General features: G+C 38.4%; 1 protein-coding gene across 1 annotated transcript in view; it reads right to left on the bottom strand.

Moving 5' to 3' along the window:
* Positions 1-261: 261 nt before the first annotated feature.
* LOC126199096 (protein obstructor-E-like) overlaps positions 262-16,001 on the bottom strand; it is an 89,805-nt gene continuing 74,065 nt past the window's right edge. Inside the window, exons 3-5 of the mRNA XM_049935849.1 lie at positions 15,510-15,704; positions 8,063-8,252; positions 262-515 (exon numbers count right to left, since the gene is read on the bottom strand). Of these exons, the coding sequence (XP_049791806.1) occupies positions 431-515; positions 8,063-8,252; positions 15,510-15,704 (470 nt within the window). The 3' untranslated portion in view covers positions 262-430. The remainder of the gene's footprint in view (positions 516-8,062; positions 8,253-15,509; positions 15,705-16,001) is intronic.

The raw sequence follows: 16,001 nt of genomic DNA, 5'->3' as shown, positions 1-16,001 counted from the left end.
GTGGACATCAAATAACATTTCTTATAGTACATAGTCTTAATATTGTGTGATACTATACAACCATAGAAATAATGTTTATATTCATCATTCAATAAATTATGATATCACCATACATGTAACAGTTTAATTTTGACATATGTTCAGTATGTCCAGTTTTAGTTTGGGCTACAGATTTATGTTCAGTTGCTTTGCAGAACATACGTGCTCATGAATTGCAAGATAAAAATCAGCACTAATCATATATAAAAAATTGAAATACCATTTATATTTTGTTAAATTTATTCAATATGTAGAGATCTTGATACACAATGTTTACATATTGATGTTTAATCAGTAATCTTTGTACTGATGCCCAAATCAAGAGGATGTTTATAATGGCTCATTGTGCTATGTTGATGAATGCTTGATGGAAGATTTGTCACATAGAAATTTAGCCCTGCTTGTATTGATACTGTGTTGGCAGTCCAATTGGTTTTGCTGTCGTTGTTGCGAGACGAAGATTTTGCTGATTGTTGCTGTGGAAAAATGTACTGTTATTTTATTTTATAGCTTTATAGAATCTAAGTTTTCTATAAATCTCTTATAACTGCAGATATTCGTAAGCATTGATGTTCAAAACACAGGAAACAAAATTGCTTGAAATTCTATATGTATTTTAATATGCATTTTGACTGCTGAGAAATGTGTTTCAGATTAATAATAAGAAATGGCAACTGATGACACTGTCATAGGAGGAAGGGAATCATTCAGTCGACACAAAAGTCATCATTAAAAGTGACCAACAAGAGAAATACGATGTAAAAATATTGGAGAAAATTATGTTTTGTGAAAGAAATAAAGAAAAATAAATTGTACAATGAGAGGCAGAAAGATCACCCGGCCCGAATAATTTAAGAGTCCAAGAAAAGAGCATTGCACATGCGCAAGTTCAGAAGTGCCAGTGTTCACAACTCTAGCAGTCTGTGGAGCTTCAGCTTGGTGTTTACATCATCAAATAGGAACAAAGTAATAGGATAAGTATATGTCGAGATTCATTGCAAATTAACTCACATATCATCTCTTTTGAAAATCTTATTTGAGCACATAGAAATGATTTAAATATAAGAACTCCACTTCAGTAGAATTACTACGATGATGAGCATTTTGTGTCTTTTTCAATGGCTGAGTGGGTAGGCGGGCACTTTACAAACGTAAAGGATGAGCGTTAGAGTCTAACTGGAATCAATTGCCTTTTTTTTTTTTTTTTTTTTTTTTTTTTTTTTTTTTTTTTTTTTTTTTAGACCTGTGCAGGAGGTAATATTTTAAACTTTAATCACTACAAATTGCGCAGTTGTAGGTTTTTCTAGGTTCCGCATTCTTTCAAAAAATTTCATTTTATAGTAGCTAATCTTTAAACAAACATATAAATGATCACAGTAAAAATATTGAAAATGGATGTATTTATTTGTAATTACTTCAACTACCATCTGGTGGTGTCTGTAGTTTCAGCTAAGAGAAACGTATCAGCTGATTGGCGAGTGACGGATGTGCGTCCCAGTATCTGTTATTTCCATTTTAATGTGTGTTCAACTACAGTATGCTTATTTGACTGTTATGTTAAAAAGCGGAGCTTGGTAACTATTTGGTAATGTGTCAGCTTATTGAACTGGTAGCCACAGTGTGTGTCAGATTGAATCTCATCGCAGCCCCTTTTTTTTTAATTGCATCGCAAACGTCTCGTGCTTTATTTACTTCTTGTTATTAAATTATACTTTCTTTTTTTCTTTACTTTTTTATCATTCTCTTCAGTGAATAGCTAGGTATGGTTTGTGAATTTGATATCTAAAAATAATCTTCCTAGGAATGTATTATTTATCTGACCTCCCATAAAAATACAAATATTGTAGTAGCAAGTAGATTTGTATTTTGAAATTAATATTGTAGGGCTAATAACTATTTAAGCCTTTTACAGAAAAATGAAATAAAATAAAATGAAGAGTAGGCTATGTACAGCATCAGTATTTTGTACACATGCGATTGGCATCAAGAACTGCTTGGATCCTTTGATTCATAGAATTGACAAGTCTAAGGGAAAAGTCCTCATCCCTAGCAATTCTCACACATGAAGAAGGAACCAAATGCCATAGGGCATTCACATTCACAGCTCCCAGAGGAGGGTCTGGCAATTGTCCTGCAGAGTCTTCTTAAGCTGAGCCCATACGAGCTCTTTGGAATTGAGGTCAGATGACTTTGGAGGCATCAAATAATATTCTCCCTCCTTTGGAGCCGGCTCTGAATTCTAATGGTAGTGTGTGATGGATAATTGTCATGTTGGTAAGTGAGACATCATGCAAGGTACCAAAGTCAAGCTTCAGGGATGATTACATTTTCGAGGAAAGTTCATAGCATGCTGATTTGAACGTTGCAGGTATGTTCTAAAGTTCCTACACCCATCACAAAGTGCACATCATATCATTGCCCATCTGTGCGATAAACAAGAGCAAGACCTCTGCACATGGACTCAGTTGTGCGCTCATAGGAGAAAATGATTTTCCTTCAATTGTCATCTTCCCAGGAAATCACAATTGCTCGTCTGTATAGGGCTTGTTCGTCAAACAATGGTTATTTGATGAGAGTGCGACAGGACCTGATTCTGTGGTCCTTTAATCTTCTGAGAGAAGCTCTCGACAAGCCCGAGTAATGTGAAGCTCTCCTCTTAGTTCTCGGATGAGTGACAAAGAAGCATTCTGGGCCACCTTGACGAATTTTCCATCATGTCTCCGTATGGGTATTGGATGTCTCACAACCTCACCTTTATCTCTAAATTGTGTAATAGTTTTCCTTGCTGTGGATACGTAAACACCATAACGACGTCCTGCCCAGCACTGTTTGCAAAGAGAGCAATTGTTCACTCAAGAACATTCACATCAGTCCTTTTGAAGCAGACCTATGACATATACCAGTTGGCTGGTATGTTTCCCTTAGCTGAAAACTATAGACACACTAGGCGGCAGTCGAAGCAGTTACAAATAAATACATCCATTTTCAATATTTTAATATGACCATTTGCCTGTTTGTTTAAAGATTAGACTATTATAAAATGGCATCGTTTGAAAGAAATGGAACCTAGAAAATCCTATAGCTGCACAGTTTAAAATACTACCTGCATAGATCTTAATTTAAAAAAAAAGACAATTAACTCCAGTTTGATTCAAATGCTCATCCGTTGTTTGTAAAATGTGAGCCTACCCACTCAGCCATCGAAACAGATGTGAAGTGCTCGTCGTCGTAGTAATCTACTGACATATAGTTCTTACATTTCAGTAATTTCTATGTGCCTCAAATAAGATTTTCAAAAGAAGTGATATACGAGTTAAATTGCAGTGAATCTCAACACATACTGCATCATAACTATTATATTGTTTCTATTTGATGATGTAAACACCTCTAGAGTTGTGAATACTGGCACTTCTGAACTTGGGCATGTGCAATTCTCTGTTCTTGGACACTATATTATACAGGCTGGGCAATTTTTTTGCTTCTCATTGTACAAAGTAAACTTCGTAAAGAGAGAAATGGGCTGGCCAGGGCTTAGGAGTTCAGTAGGTGCAACTCCAAACATAGCTAGTGGAAATGTGAAACAATAACCTCCCTTTTTAGCTACATTCAGGTGTTTGTATTGCCTGTTCTGGGATCTGTCCTTCCTGAAAGTTAAGTACTGGCTGGCCCATCTAAACATTCTGGAATTAAAAATTTACTGAAAGAAATTACCTTTCTTGTACAATTAAGTCATAAATTGAACAATGGGAAATCAACGATGGAATAGCAATATGGAAAGTATAGATTACTGCTCAGTACATAAATGTGGTGTTGGGTAACAGACAAACACAATGAAAAAGAACTTTTGAAGTATTCAGTTATCAGGGAACATTTGAAGTATTCAGTTATCAGGCTAAGTCCTTCAAAAAATATAATATGGGCAGTTAAAAAAAATCATCTCACCATGTGGCTGCAGGAGACAAGAGAAAACACATGAAAGATATGGAAACGTGTGAGCTTTTAGAGACAGTGGCTCGTCCTCCTTGCAGAAGGGATGAAGGGAAAGGAAGAACGATGAAGGAAAAAGACTGGAACGGTTCGGGTACATGCAAGAGTTAACGAGAGCAGAAAACTAAATGCATTGTCCGTGAAAGACAGTTGAGGGGAGCAATACACAGGTCAGAAAATAAAAATTAAAACGGAGTGAAGAAAAGGAATAATTACTGAGAAGAAATTCTCAAGCCACAGAAATTAATGTAAATTTAGGTGTGTGGTGAGAACCAAGCACATGAAGCCAGTTTCCACCTCTGAAGTTTGAGAAGCTGGTATTGGGAAGGAGACACCAGATGTCATGTGTGGTGAAACAGACACCGAGATAAAGACTGTCGTGTTGTAGACCATGCTCTCTAACAGATTAGTGTGTGTTGCCGATGTACACCCTCTGCCCTATGACCATTCACCCATGGATAACTTGGTGGTAGCCATACCAATGTACTACTCAACCACAATGTTATTGCACTTGGCCATTATCAGAAACACTCAATGATGCTACAATAAACAAGTACAGTGGTGAGTAAGGGAAAAGTGTGCTATTGTCAATGCTTTCAGATCAGTTGTGCATATACTATCAGCCCTAATTATGCGCTGACTCATGATAAGGCGAACGAAACGTCCTGACTCCTAGGTGCAACAATACGTGGTCTAGTAACGGAAGCCCGAATAGTGTTTACATTACAGTGACACGTACCAGCTGGTACGTGACATTGTTATTTAAACACTGTTGAGCTGGTACATGGCAACTGTTACCTCACCTGTCTATCATGTATAATGCACTTAGCTTTCTGTTCTTATCAAAACCTGAATGCTGTTTTATCAGTAATACCTGTCTTTTTGTTACTCTATGTTCCACCTTTAAGTTCTCAGGTTTTCAAATCTTGTCCATTGTGGGTATCAACAAGCAATATTTCTTTCTCATCCAGTCCAGGAAGTCCCCTGTCTCATGGTTCACACCAGTTGTTTTCCTTTATCCCTCTTCTTTTTCCTTCAATCCTCCTGCCGGAAGAAGGAACCACTGCCTCAAAAATTGCACATTTCCGTTTCTGTTATGTATTTTCTCCTGCCGCCACTTGGTGAGTGGTTTCTTTATCTGTCCATATTTTTTTTCTTCTTCATCTGATTAAGGATTTGGTTTTTATATTTTGAATATTTCTAGCATTCACTTTCATTGTGCCTGTCTGCAACCTGACATCTTCTCCATGGGGTGAGTAGCAATCTGTCCTTTCCATATTGTTGTTAAGAGGCGGGACCCAAAAGAAACCGGACTCCGAGGGCACTGCCACTCGTAGACATAGTGCAGGGTTCTCACACTAGATGGTGTTAGTAGAGACCTTCATGAAACAGCTGTGCAGACGGCGTCAGTGTGGAGCTGAATGTGCAAGTGTGGTACTGTGCTTCTCTGACTGTTGGCGGGTTACCTCTGCGAAGTCGTTATGGCAACTTTAAAAGAACAAAGAGTGTGTGTGAAATTTTGTTTGCTGCTTAAAAAAATTGCAACAGAGAGACACCAAATGCTTCAGGAAGCTTTCCAGGAGGATGCTATGAGCCGCACACAGGTTTTCGAGTGGTTTGGGCGCTTTAAACGTGGTGAGATGTGTGTTGAAGACCAAGCTCGTTCTGGACGCCCTTCATCGCGAAATGAGGAGAACATTGAAAAGGTCTGTCAAAAGATCAACGAGGATCGTCGCCAAACGATCGACCAAATTTTAGCAGAATCAGTTGGAGCTCGTGCCAGCGGATTTTGAGTGAAGATTTGCTGCTGCTAAATTTGTTCCGCGCCTTCTCACACAGGAGCAAAAAACCATCCGCATGAATGTGTGTCAGGACTTGAAAACAGAGATTGCACGTGATCCAAACTTCTTGAACAAAGTCATTACAGGGGATGAGAGTTGGTGTTACGGGTATGACCCAGAAACCAAGCAAGCGTCAAGCCAGTGGAGGACTCCCAACTTTCCCAGACCAAAAAAAGCAAGGCAAGTGAGGTCAGATGTGAAGACGATGATCATTGTCTTTTTGGATGTTTGTGGAATTGTACATCGGGAATTCGTCCCCCCCTGGCCAGACTGTTAACCAGCACTTTTACTTGGATGTTTTAAGACGTCTGTGAGAGGATGTGAGGAGGAAACGCCCGGAACTTTGGCGATCAGGTGACTGGTTTCTGCATCACGATAACGCTTCAACACACACAGCCTTATGAGTGACCCACTATTTGGTATCTCAGAGGTGGTCTCGTTCCCCACGCTCCGTATTCACCGGACCTAGCCCCGTGTGACTTTTTCCCATTTCCACGAATGAAAGAAATACTAAAAGGGTAGCGTTATGACGATGTGGAGGCGGTAAAAACAGCTTCGCAAAGGGCACTTGGACAATATCAAACTTGAAGAGTTCCAAACATGCTTCCAACAGTGGGAAAAGAGACTTGACAAGTGCATCGCATGTAATGGAGATTATTTTGAAGGTGACAGAAGTAATTTTGTAAAAAGGTTCATCAATAAATTTTTTATGACAACAACCCGGTTTCTTTTGGGTCCCCCCTTGTATATTTGAATGTAAACATCAGCTCATGAATGGTAAAAATTGGAAAGTAGCTGGCTTCCCCCCCCCCCCCCCCCCTCTCCCCTCCCCTGTAGTGGTAGCCTGTTTTAGTAGTTTCCTGTATTATGTGTAGACACAGAATATATGTTTTTGATATCTATTACAAGAACAAATTATCATTAATTATACATGGTAGTCAGCATAGTACACACAGAGTGAACCTGAACTTCATTGGCACAACTTCAGAAGTTGTGTAGGTATGTTTTCCAAGTATTTTGGTATAAGGAATCCATGGCCTCCAGTGGTCATTACTGAGTAATATAAATCACGATGAAAAAGCAATCCATTACAACATAAAAGCATCTTTTTTCTCATAGGCACCTATGTATAGGTGCAAAATTGTGATATAGATACTGCTGTGTATCGCAGTTAATATACACCTAACACTGCCAGAAAAAGCAACCATAAACAGAATTGAGCAGTACTGGAAGCAAGCTTTAAAGTGAGCTGTAATGCGCCCATTACTCTTGTTAACAGCAATTACCATGAGTGAAAGGAACAAGTTTGTTTCCTAACAAGACACAGAGCATACCATCAACATTTGCATAGTTGTGTGGATATTTTCAGTGCAATACAGATACAGAGATAAGGTAAGAAATCAAATGAGATGAAATTACTCAGTAACAACCAATGGAGTCCACAGATTCCTTATAGCAGAATACTCAGCAAATTTTCCCAAAGAAAAGATTTTGTTGATGGGAGTTTGGGTACATCCTGTAGAACCAATTTAAAGTGGCCAGTTTTCTCCACTAATATAATCCTTTGCACATATGTAATTTATGGGATTCTTTATATGTGAATCTGTTTAACATAGAGCATAGATAAATGAATGTCGATACCAGGAAGCTGTGTGTTTATTGTGATTTGTTGTGCATCTATAAAACATATCATCTATATTTTTGACTGTAGGAGATGGCTGAAATATTTGACTGAATATTTGTTGTTCACTTCAGCAATGGCACAATATTTGAATCCTTAAATCCTTGAAGCTATTAAACTACTGTTACGTGAAGTGTCTGCAAAGAGGAAAGGAATTCTGGACATATTTCATTAATTTGGCCTTACGTAGATGTAATATGGAAGACTTGGACAGGATCCTTGAATGATCAGTTAAAAAGCTTACAGATAAGTATTGGACAGTCTTAACGAGTTGACTGTCAATAATAATAATAATAATAATAATAATAATAATCAAATTATATACTTATAAATCTCTGAATGAATGAATGAATGAACAAACAAACAAACTTAAATACATGACCCAGATACAGTGATGGAAAAATTCTTTGAAAATCATTGTAAAAAAAGAGTGTACCTACTGTGAAGAACTAGCATCAAAAGAAGAATGTTGATTACATTTAAATGTAAGATTTGAATAAAAACAGAAACATACCATGCTGTGACATTCTCTATACCATCACAGCCTCCAAACTCTTCATTAAATGCATCTCCGTCACCACAGCTGTACAGACGAGGTCGACCATTGACACATATGAAATACTTCTGGCAATCTGCTGGACTTCTAAAGAACTGGAAGTCATCGTATCTCCCATTTGGTTCAGGACACCGAAAACCCAGGAAGGCTGTGAGGATCAATAAAAACTGTAGATTTGTGCTTCTGTGCATGTCATCAATACAACAACATATAAATTACGTAAGCAGCAACAAAATTATTTCAGTCAGAGATGTACAGGGTGACCCAAAAGTCTTAACATTTGAAAATGCACTAATTCAAGGAATAATGTAGGTAGAGAGGTAACCCTTGACACACATGCCTAAAATGACATGAAATTTTACTGAAATCAAAAATAGAGTGTAAAAACCAGCCAACAGATGGCACTGGACAGCAACATGTCAGTGATGCTACTGATGCTGCAAGGTATGCCAAAACATTACAGAAGCACATCATCTGTAGCCTGACTGATAAACACCTGCTGGCAGGTATAGGTATGACTTTCATGCAGGTCAGCACTCCACCCCATATGGCTACATGTGTGAGGTATCTTGCACACATTGTTTGATGACGATTGCTTGCCGAGCTGTCACTTCCATTGTGCTTGGCATCACACATCCCCATACCTCAATTTGTGTGATTACTGGTTGTGGGTGTTACCTGAATTTGCAAGTCCAACTGTGTACATTAAAAACTCTTATGTTGCATGAATTCTCTCTGCTTGACATCAGATTCAGAACTGAGATGGAAAAAAGAGTTCAGATTCTTGTCCTATATCTTCTTAAGTTTCCGTCTTCATATTAGCTAGAGTACTGTATGTAAAGGTCTCACTGTCGATGGAAATGTTAAATTTTGTGAAAGAATACAGTTTTTGGGTTCCTGGAATATGCACCACTATAACTATGCTATGTTTTGTTGAAAACAGCTTATTAGACACTGTTTCTGTGTAATATTTTTGAAGCTGAGACACTGAGAACATAAGGACCTGAAGCACACCATCATAAATTTTAGATTTTAGCATATATGCATGCTCTGACATCTGTTGAGCTGATGGTGAACCAGCTTTATATTTGTCAGCCCACATACTATGTATGACATTCATAAAAATGTATCTCATCACTTTCTTGGATATTCATTTCCATTTAGGCGCAAAGCATATTGTTGTTGCTCTACACGGCTCAGTTGTTATCTAGGTTGCCAACATAATTTAGTGTTTACATTACATACTTAGTAGTAGTACCTTGTAACTGGAGGTAAGGCAGTTTTATCAGACTGTGCTTAATGAAAATAATGATAATGAGGATCAAGACGTGTTGGAATAGGTCATAATGTGTGTGTGTGTGTGTGTGTGTGTGTGTGTGTGTGTGTGTGTGTCTATCTTTCCCAAAAATGTGTCTCTGTGCTTTGGGCCCTTGTGGTCCAGACTCTCAATTATAAAGTCTACTATCATATGCTCATGTGTTGTCTTCATTGGTGCAGATTTACTTGAACTAGTTGCATGACCAGTATTTGACATTCTGGAGTTAAGAGCTGTATCTGTCTTTTTGCTGATACTCTGTTCAGTAATGTATGCATCGCATTCTCTCATGCCAATAACATACCCTCTTTCAAACTCCATTATTTGACTGTACGTTTCATGTGTACATCTACAAGGCATCCTGCATGTTTGCTCGAGTCACATTGATCCATTACCTTCGGTTTATAGTGACAACGAGAGCCGAAGGGCATTTTACCATCAGGTCGTGTTGTGCTGCAATATCGATGTTGACCTTGGACCAGTGCTTCAAATGCTAATCATTTCTGCAGATAATACTAATGTACATGTCCTTTGAATACAAATGTCCTGTCTAGTCATTCAGGGTGTTCTGTTTTTTTCTGAACTTGAGTGTAGTTTGCTGCTGCTGTTTGATGCATACACTTCTCGCACGGCATTTTCTTCATTGTAGATACTGTACGGAAATTACTGGCAGAGTGTAAATAATTTTTGAGGAGAGGATACGACTTACATATAGCAGAAGGGTTGAGTCGTCGACACACACACAAAAAGTATAAAAACTTATATCTGTCTCGGCGAATGTGGGCTGGTTCCCCTTATTCCGCCTCAGTTACACTATGTGGGCGATCGCTGCGCAAACAAGTTCTTCACGTACGCGTAAACCACCATTACTCTACCACGCAAATATAGAGGTTACACTCGTCTGGTGTGAGACGTTCCCTGGGGGGTCCACTGGGTGCCGAACTGCACAATAATCCTGTGTTCAGTGTGGGGTGGCGGAGGGATGAAGTGGACTGTGGTAGTCATCGTGGGGTTGTGGACCACTGTGGCTGCGGCAGGGACGGAGCCTCTCCGTCGTTTCTAGGTCCCCAGTTAACATACAATAGTGCTAATCGGGCAAAGCTGGAGTGGGTCACTGGTATTTAATATTTCTTGATCTCTCTTATGCCCAATCATTCATTATTTTATCTTTAACAGATGCATACAATCAGCTTCGTATATCCTCCTCCTGCCACTACTTCAGTTAGCTGTACCTTCAGCCTGACATTATTCGGGTTTAACCAGGTTTCTGTTATCTCCACATCTGTAGAATCTCTGATAATTTCTGTCGTATATCTATCTTTCTGATCTTGAATAGTGGACTGTTTCATAATTTTTATTTCATTCTGTCTCGCCAACGTTATCATCATTTTACATTTGATGTAAGAGATTATTATAGTTCATCCTTTAATTCATTAATTTTTTGGCTGCCTGTTGACAAAACACTAGGGAAATTTTATGGGCACTTGAAATTTGGATCTTTAGCACCTGTGGTGCTACAAACTACTGCATCTGGGAAATGCATTATATTACTAATCTCTTATATTTTACCTGACAGGAAGAAGATACTGTGATATGCAAATGATTAGCTTTTCAGAGCATTCACACAAGGTTGGCGCCGGTGGCGACACCTACAACGTGCTGACATGAGGAAAGTTTCCAACCGATTTCTCATACACAAACAGCAGTTGACCAGCGTTGCCTGGTGAAACGTTGTTGTGATGTTTCGTGTAAGGAGGAGAAATGCGTACCATCCCGTTTCTGACTTAGATAAAGGTCGGATTGTAGCCTATAGCGATTGCGGTTTATCGTATCGCGACATTGCTGCTCGCGTTGGTAGAGATCCAAATTACTGTTAGCAGAATATGGAACGCCGTGCTGGATCCCAACTCCTCGTATCACTAGCAGTTGAGATGACAGGCATCTTATCCCAATGGCTGTAACGGATCATGCAGCCACGTCTCAATCCCTGAGTCAACAGATAGGGACGTTTGCAAGACAACAACCATCTGCACGAACAGTTTGATGACATTTGCAGCAGCATGAACCATCAGCTTTGAGACCATGGGTGCGGTTACCCTTGACGCTGCATCACAGACAGGAGCGCCTGCAATGGTGTACTCAACGACGAACCTGGGTGCACGAATAGCAAAACGTCATTTTTTCGGATGAATCCAGGTTCTGTTTACAGCATTATGATGGGCACATCCGTGTTTGGTGACATCGCGGTGAACGCACATTGGAAGTGTGTATTTGTCATCGCCATACTGGCGTATCACCCTGCGTGATGGTATGGGGTGCCATTGGTTACACGTCTCTGTCACCTCTTGTTCACATTGACGGCACTTTGAACAGTGGACGTTACATTTCAGACGTGTTACGACCCGTGGCTCTACCCTTCATTCGATCCCTGCGAAACCCTACATTTCAGCAGGATAATGCACGTCCAGATCTCTCACCAATTGAAAACGTCTGGTCAATGGTGGCCGAGCAACTGGCTCGTCACAATACGCCAGTCACTACTCTTGATGAACTGTGGTATCATGTTGAAGCTGAATGGGCAGCTGTACCTGTACACGCCATGCAAGCTCTGTTTGACTCAATTCGCAGGCGTATCAAGGCCGTTATTACGGCCAGAGGTGATTGTTCTGGGTACTGATTTCTCAGGATCTATGCACCCAAATTGCGTGAAAATGTAATCACATGTCAGTTCTAGTATAATATATTTGTCCAATGAATACTCGTTATTATCTGCATTTCTTCTTGGTGTAGCAATTTTAGTGGCCAGTAGTGTAATTTACATTCCCTCCCACCTTTTTTATAAATTGAAACTGAAGTTTTCAATACATCTGTCCCAGCTACGCACAGGTAGAACTAAGTAGCTGCAGCTGGACAACTTGTCTGGTATAGCGGTACTAAGTCTTATAGCAAAACCTTCCTCCTGAATGGAGGTATTTAATTGTGAAAACTGTATAAAATTCTCAAGGTAGTTCCTGAGATTTGCTTTCACACACAGACATAAAACATGAGGGACTTCAGTTAATCAGAGTTCAGCCAGTTTGCAAATGATAAGACTAATATGTTTACAACCAATGTAAATATTCTGTGTTAATTTGTGTGTGTGTGTGTGTGTGTGTGTGTGTGTGTGTGTGTGTGTGTGTGTGCGTTTTTTTTTTTTTTTCAAAAAAAAAAAAAAAGGCGTATCATGTATCAGAGATGGCCTTAGTACTCCTGTTGTCAGAGGCACACTTGATCTAGTTGTTTAACTCATGACAGCACTCCTTGTGCTAACCTTAGTATGCACTGATTCATTGCTGCAATTTTATCTTACTGGCAGACTTTTTCACCCTGACAAAGAGTCATGTTCACACCTTGGTCTGAATGAGGAAAAACAGAAAGCTGAAAGTTTAGTCACATGCTGCTGAACTGCTGGAAAGAAACTGTCTTATGTAAACAAATGAAAGTTGCATCCCTTGCTGATATAGTTCCTCAGAAAATGTGTTACTTTGTCAATAAAAAAAAGTAAAAACCACAGATTTTGGATAAACATGGTTTTTTTCCATGCAGTTGTTCTCAAAAGGTTTTCCTTTGACATTTCACTGCCTGTCTTATTTTTCCTAAAATAGTGGTCTTTTTTTCAAAATGTGTCCACAATCACATGTAGAAGTCTTTCATAATGATCAGTAGTCATCTGCAAGGAATTTCTGAATCCCATTCCATCCTACATATTTAAGGTGTCAAGAACACTGTGCCCAAGTTTGTTTCCTTGTTGAATTTATTAATATTTATGAGCACATAAAAGTGAAGTTTGTTAGCCAGTCTTCATTATAATTTTGGTGTCCATAGACTTAATATGTGAATATGTTAAGTCTCATTGACACAGACAACACCAAGCCAAACACATGCTATCTGTTGTCGGTACATCAAAGGAAGCAGTGTGTTCTTGTGTAATCAGTTTGGCCATGGCTGCATCATACTGCACAGAACTGTGGTTCCAAGTGTTGTCATTCCCCCCTAGAAGCCAGAGGCATCATTTTCACAATGGTAGGAGTCTAATTTATTATAGTTCTGCAAATTTATGTGAAACATTTACAAATTACAAGCATGAACCCTCCTTGTGAATTAGTCTATCTATCAGTGGAAACCAGATCAAAAGCCCAACAGTAAGTCCTGAGATAGCCCAAAAATACAGACAGAAGAGAGCAGGCAACTTCAGTTTGCATACAGGGTGGTCAGAAACAGTCTGAAAAGCTTGGGAGGTTGTTGCAGAGTAGGTTGTGCTGAGAAATAACTGTCAAGAAGAAAAATCGATGTTTGCATGATTTCAGAGATAATTAGCTTTGAAGTTAGCCAATCAGCCTGCTGTGTGTGCAAATTCAAGCAGCCAGCTAGAGACCCCATTCAAGTTCCTAAAACTGAACAAGAGATCGATACAAATATTGGACATAGGACAGTAGTAAGAATCACACCGCTGCCAAATGCTGAGCAGCCTTATGGGCTATCATCTATGCCATGAGAACAATGGACACTAATTGTATCTGGCAGACGCTTGAATTCGCGTGCACCACAACTTGAGTAGCTAACTTCAATGCTAATTGACTCTGAAATGGCACAAATTTTTTTCTTAACTATTATTTCTCAGCACAACCTACCCTGGAACACCCTTACAAACTTTTCAGAGTGTTTCTGACTATCCTGTATAGAGAGAGGAGGAGAAGATTTACTGTTACGCATTCTTTTTTCTCCTCGTGTTACTTTATATTTGTAATAACATTGGTGTAATTCAGGTGAGGAAACTATGCAAGTCACACATTTTATAGAATAGTCTCTTCTCTAGGCATGAAACCCATATTCTCCTTATTATCCAGCTGTTTGTTCTAGAATTGCTCCTTATGGTTACAATTTTCTTTAGAAATGCAGCATGTGAAACTTATGGTTCAATACAGTTATGAAGGTGTAACATTTTCATTTAGGTCATTAATATTATAAATGTGTGACAATTTTTAGTTGTTTAGTAATCTGTGAAGTAGTTTGTTTCCTTACTGTGTCATCTATGTGTGGTTCTTAGAGAAATGTTGTTCCCAGTACAGCAGTTTACTTATAGCATTGTTTGAGCTAGATGATCATTTAAGCCTGCAATGAAATTTTTTTCTGAAATACTGTTTAAACTCGTCTTGACTAGAAACTGATCTAATGTTGTTTTGCAAACATTTGTTATATTTGGTAGTGCATTTAAATTGCAGGATGTAGCAAGATCGAAAACGCCGTCTTTGTTTATACTCTTTGTTAGAAACTCAATGTTAAAGTCTCCACAAATTATCAAATCATATTCTATTTATACATTTATTTGTGGCAGTGATCCTAGTTTATTTAAGATGATTATAGCCAACTGTAGCAGTACGTAAATTGAACTTGATAATTTTTATAGCTGAAGTATCACAGTTTTTTCATTCAAATTAAGTCAGATTAACAGTAAAATCTTTATTTTCATTGCAATAAATTGTTATCATACCCTGTCTCTTACTTTTTTGGCACTAGTAGAAACAGAAAATGAAATACATTATCGTGTATGTTGAGTTAATTCAGAGTTAGAGCAGTGCTCTGAAATACTTGTTACTGATAGATTCTTTATCTCAGCTCCTTCATTTGGGAAAACATATTTTTAAAGTACAAATATCACATTACTCAACCACACTACAAATAAAATATTCATAATGTAGAATGTTTATTAGTACTCCAGTGTGTATTACTAAATTTGGCTTTTTCTCTCTGATTCTTGAAGTGTCTAATCCAGCCAGTTATATGGAGATCTATGATTTAAATGTCCAGTTTGCAGCTCAAAACAAACACTATATTTCATTAACAGCTTTCATAAACACAAATTCCATATAAACTTTGTTTTACATCATACAGTTGCTTAAATGCAGTCACATAATCTAAAATCTGTCTTGGGAAAATTTTTACTCATAACTCAAACAAAGTGAAATTCTATCGCAGTGAGCAACATTCTGTCATATTTTGAATTTATTACTAAATATTTCATTCAGCAGACGTTTTATGTGCAATACTGACCTTCTGCATCACAGGTTGGCACTTGGTCGGGCCAATCACAAAGAAGGCTATCTGCATTAAATGCTAGGCCTTCCGGGCAGTCAAATTCATATCCAACACCAGCGGCACAGTTAACAAACTTGCCACAATTTGAAGTATCACCGCGAAGGAAGTAGCCGTACTGCCTTGGGCAGTCCTCTGTTGGTTGTGGTGGCTCTGTATGAGAACATTAATTTAAAAACCTTGGAGATGATTATTGACATGAAACATGGTCTCTACAATAATTTTGTTAAAAATCAAACTATTCCTTAGTGTTTTATGAAGTCATTATTCTACAGTAATTCCACATTGCATATTGATTTCATTTTTTTTATAAAAGTCAATGAAAATTGTATACTTTTGCTACTGAACAAAACTACAATGCTGAGAAAGCATTTGATTTATTCAGTGTAAACAGTATATTTTGCATCTCATTAAGCAGGCCTACTGTCAGACGGGGTGCTTTGACTCCGT

Source organism: Schistocerca nitens, chromosome 1, assembly GCF_023898315.1.
Source record: "Schistocerca nitens isolate TAMUIC-IGC-003100 chromosome 1, iqSchNite1.1, whole genome shotgun sequence".
NCBI classification, from domain to species: domain Eukaryota; kingdom Metazoa; phylum Arthropoda; class Insecta; order Orthoptera; family Acrididae; genus Schistocerca; species Schistocerca nitens.
This window is presented reverse-complemented; position numbering and strand designations above follow the sequence as displayed.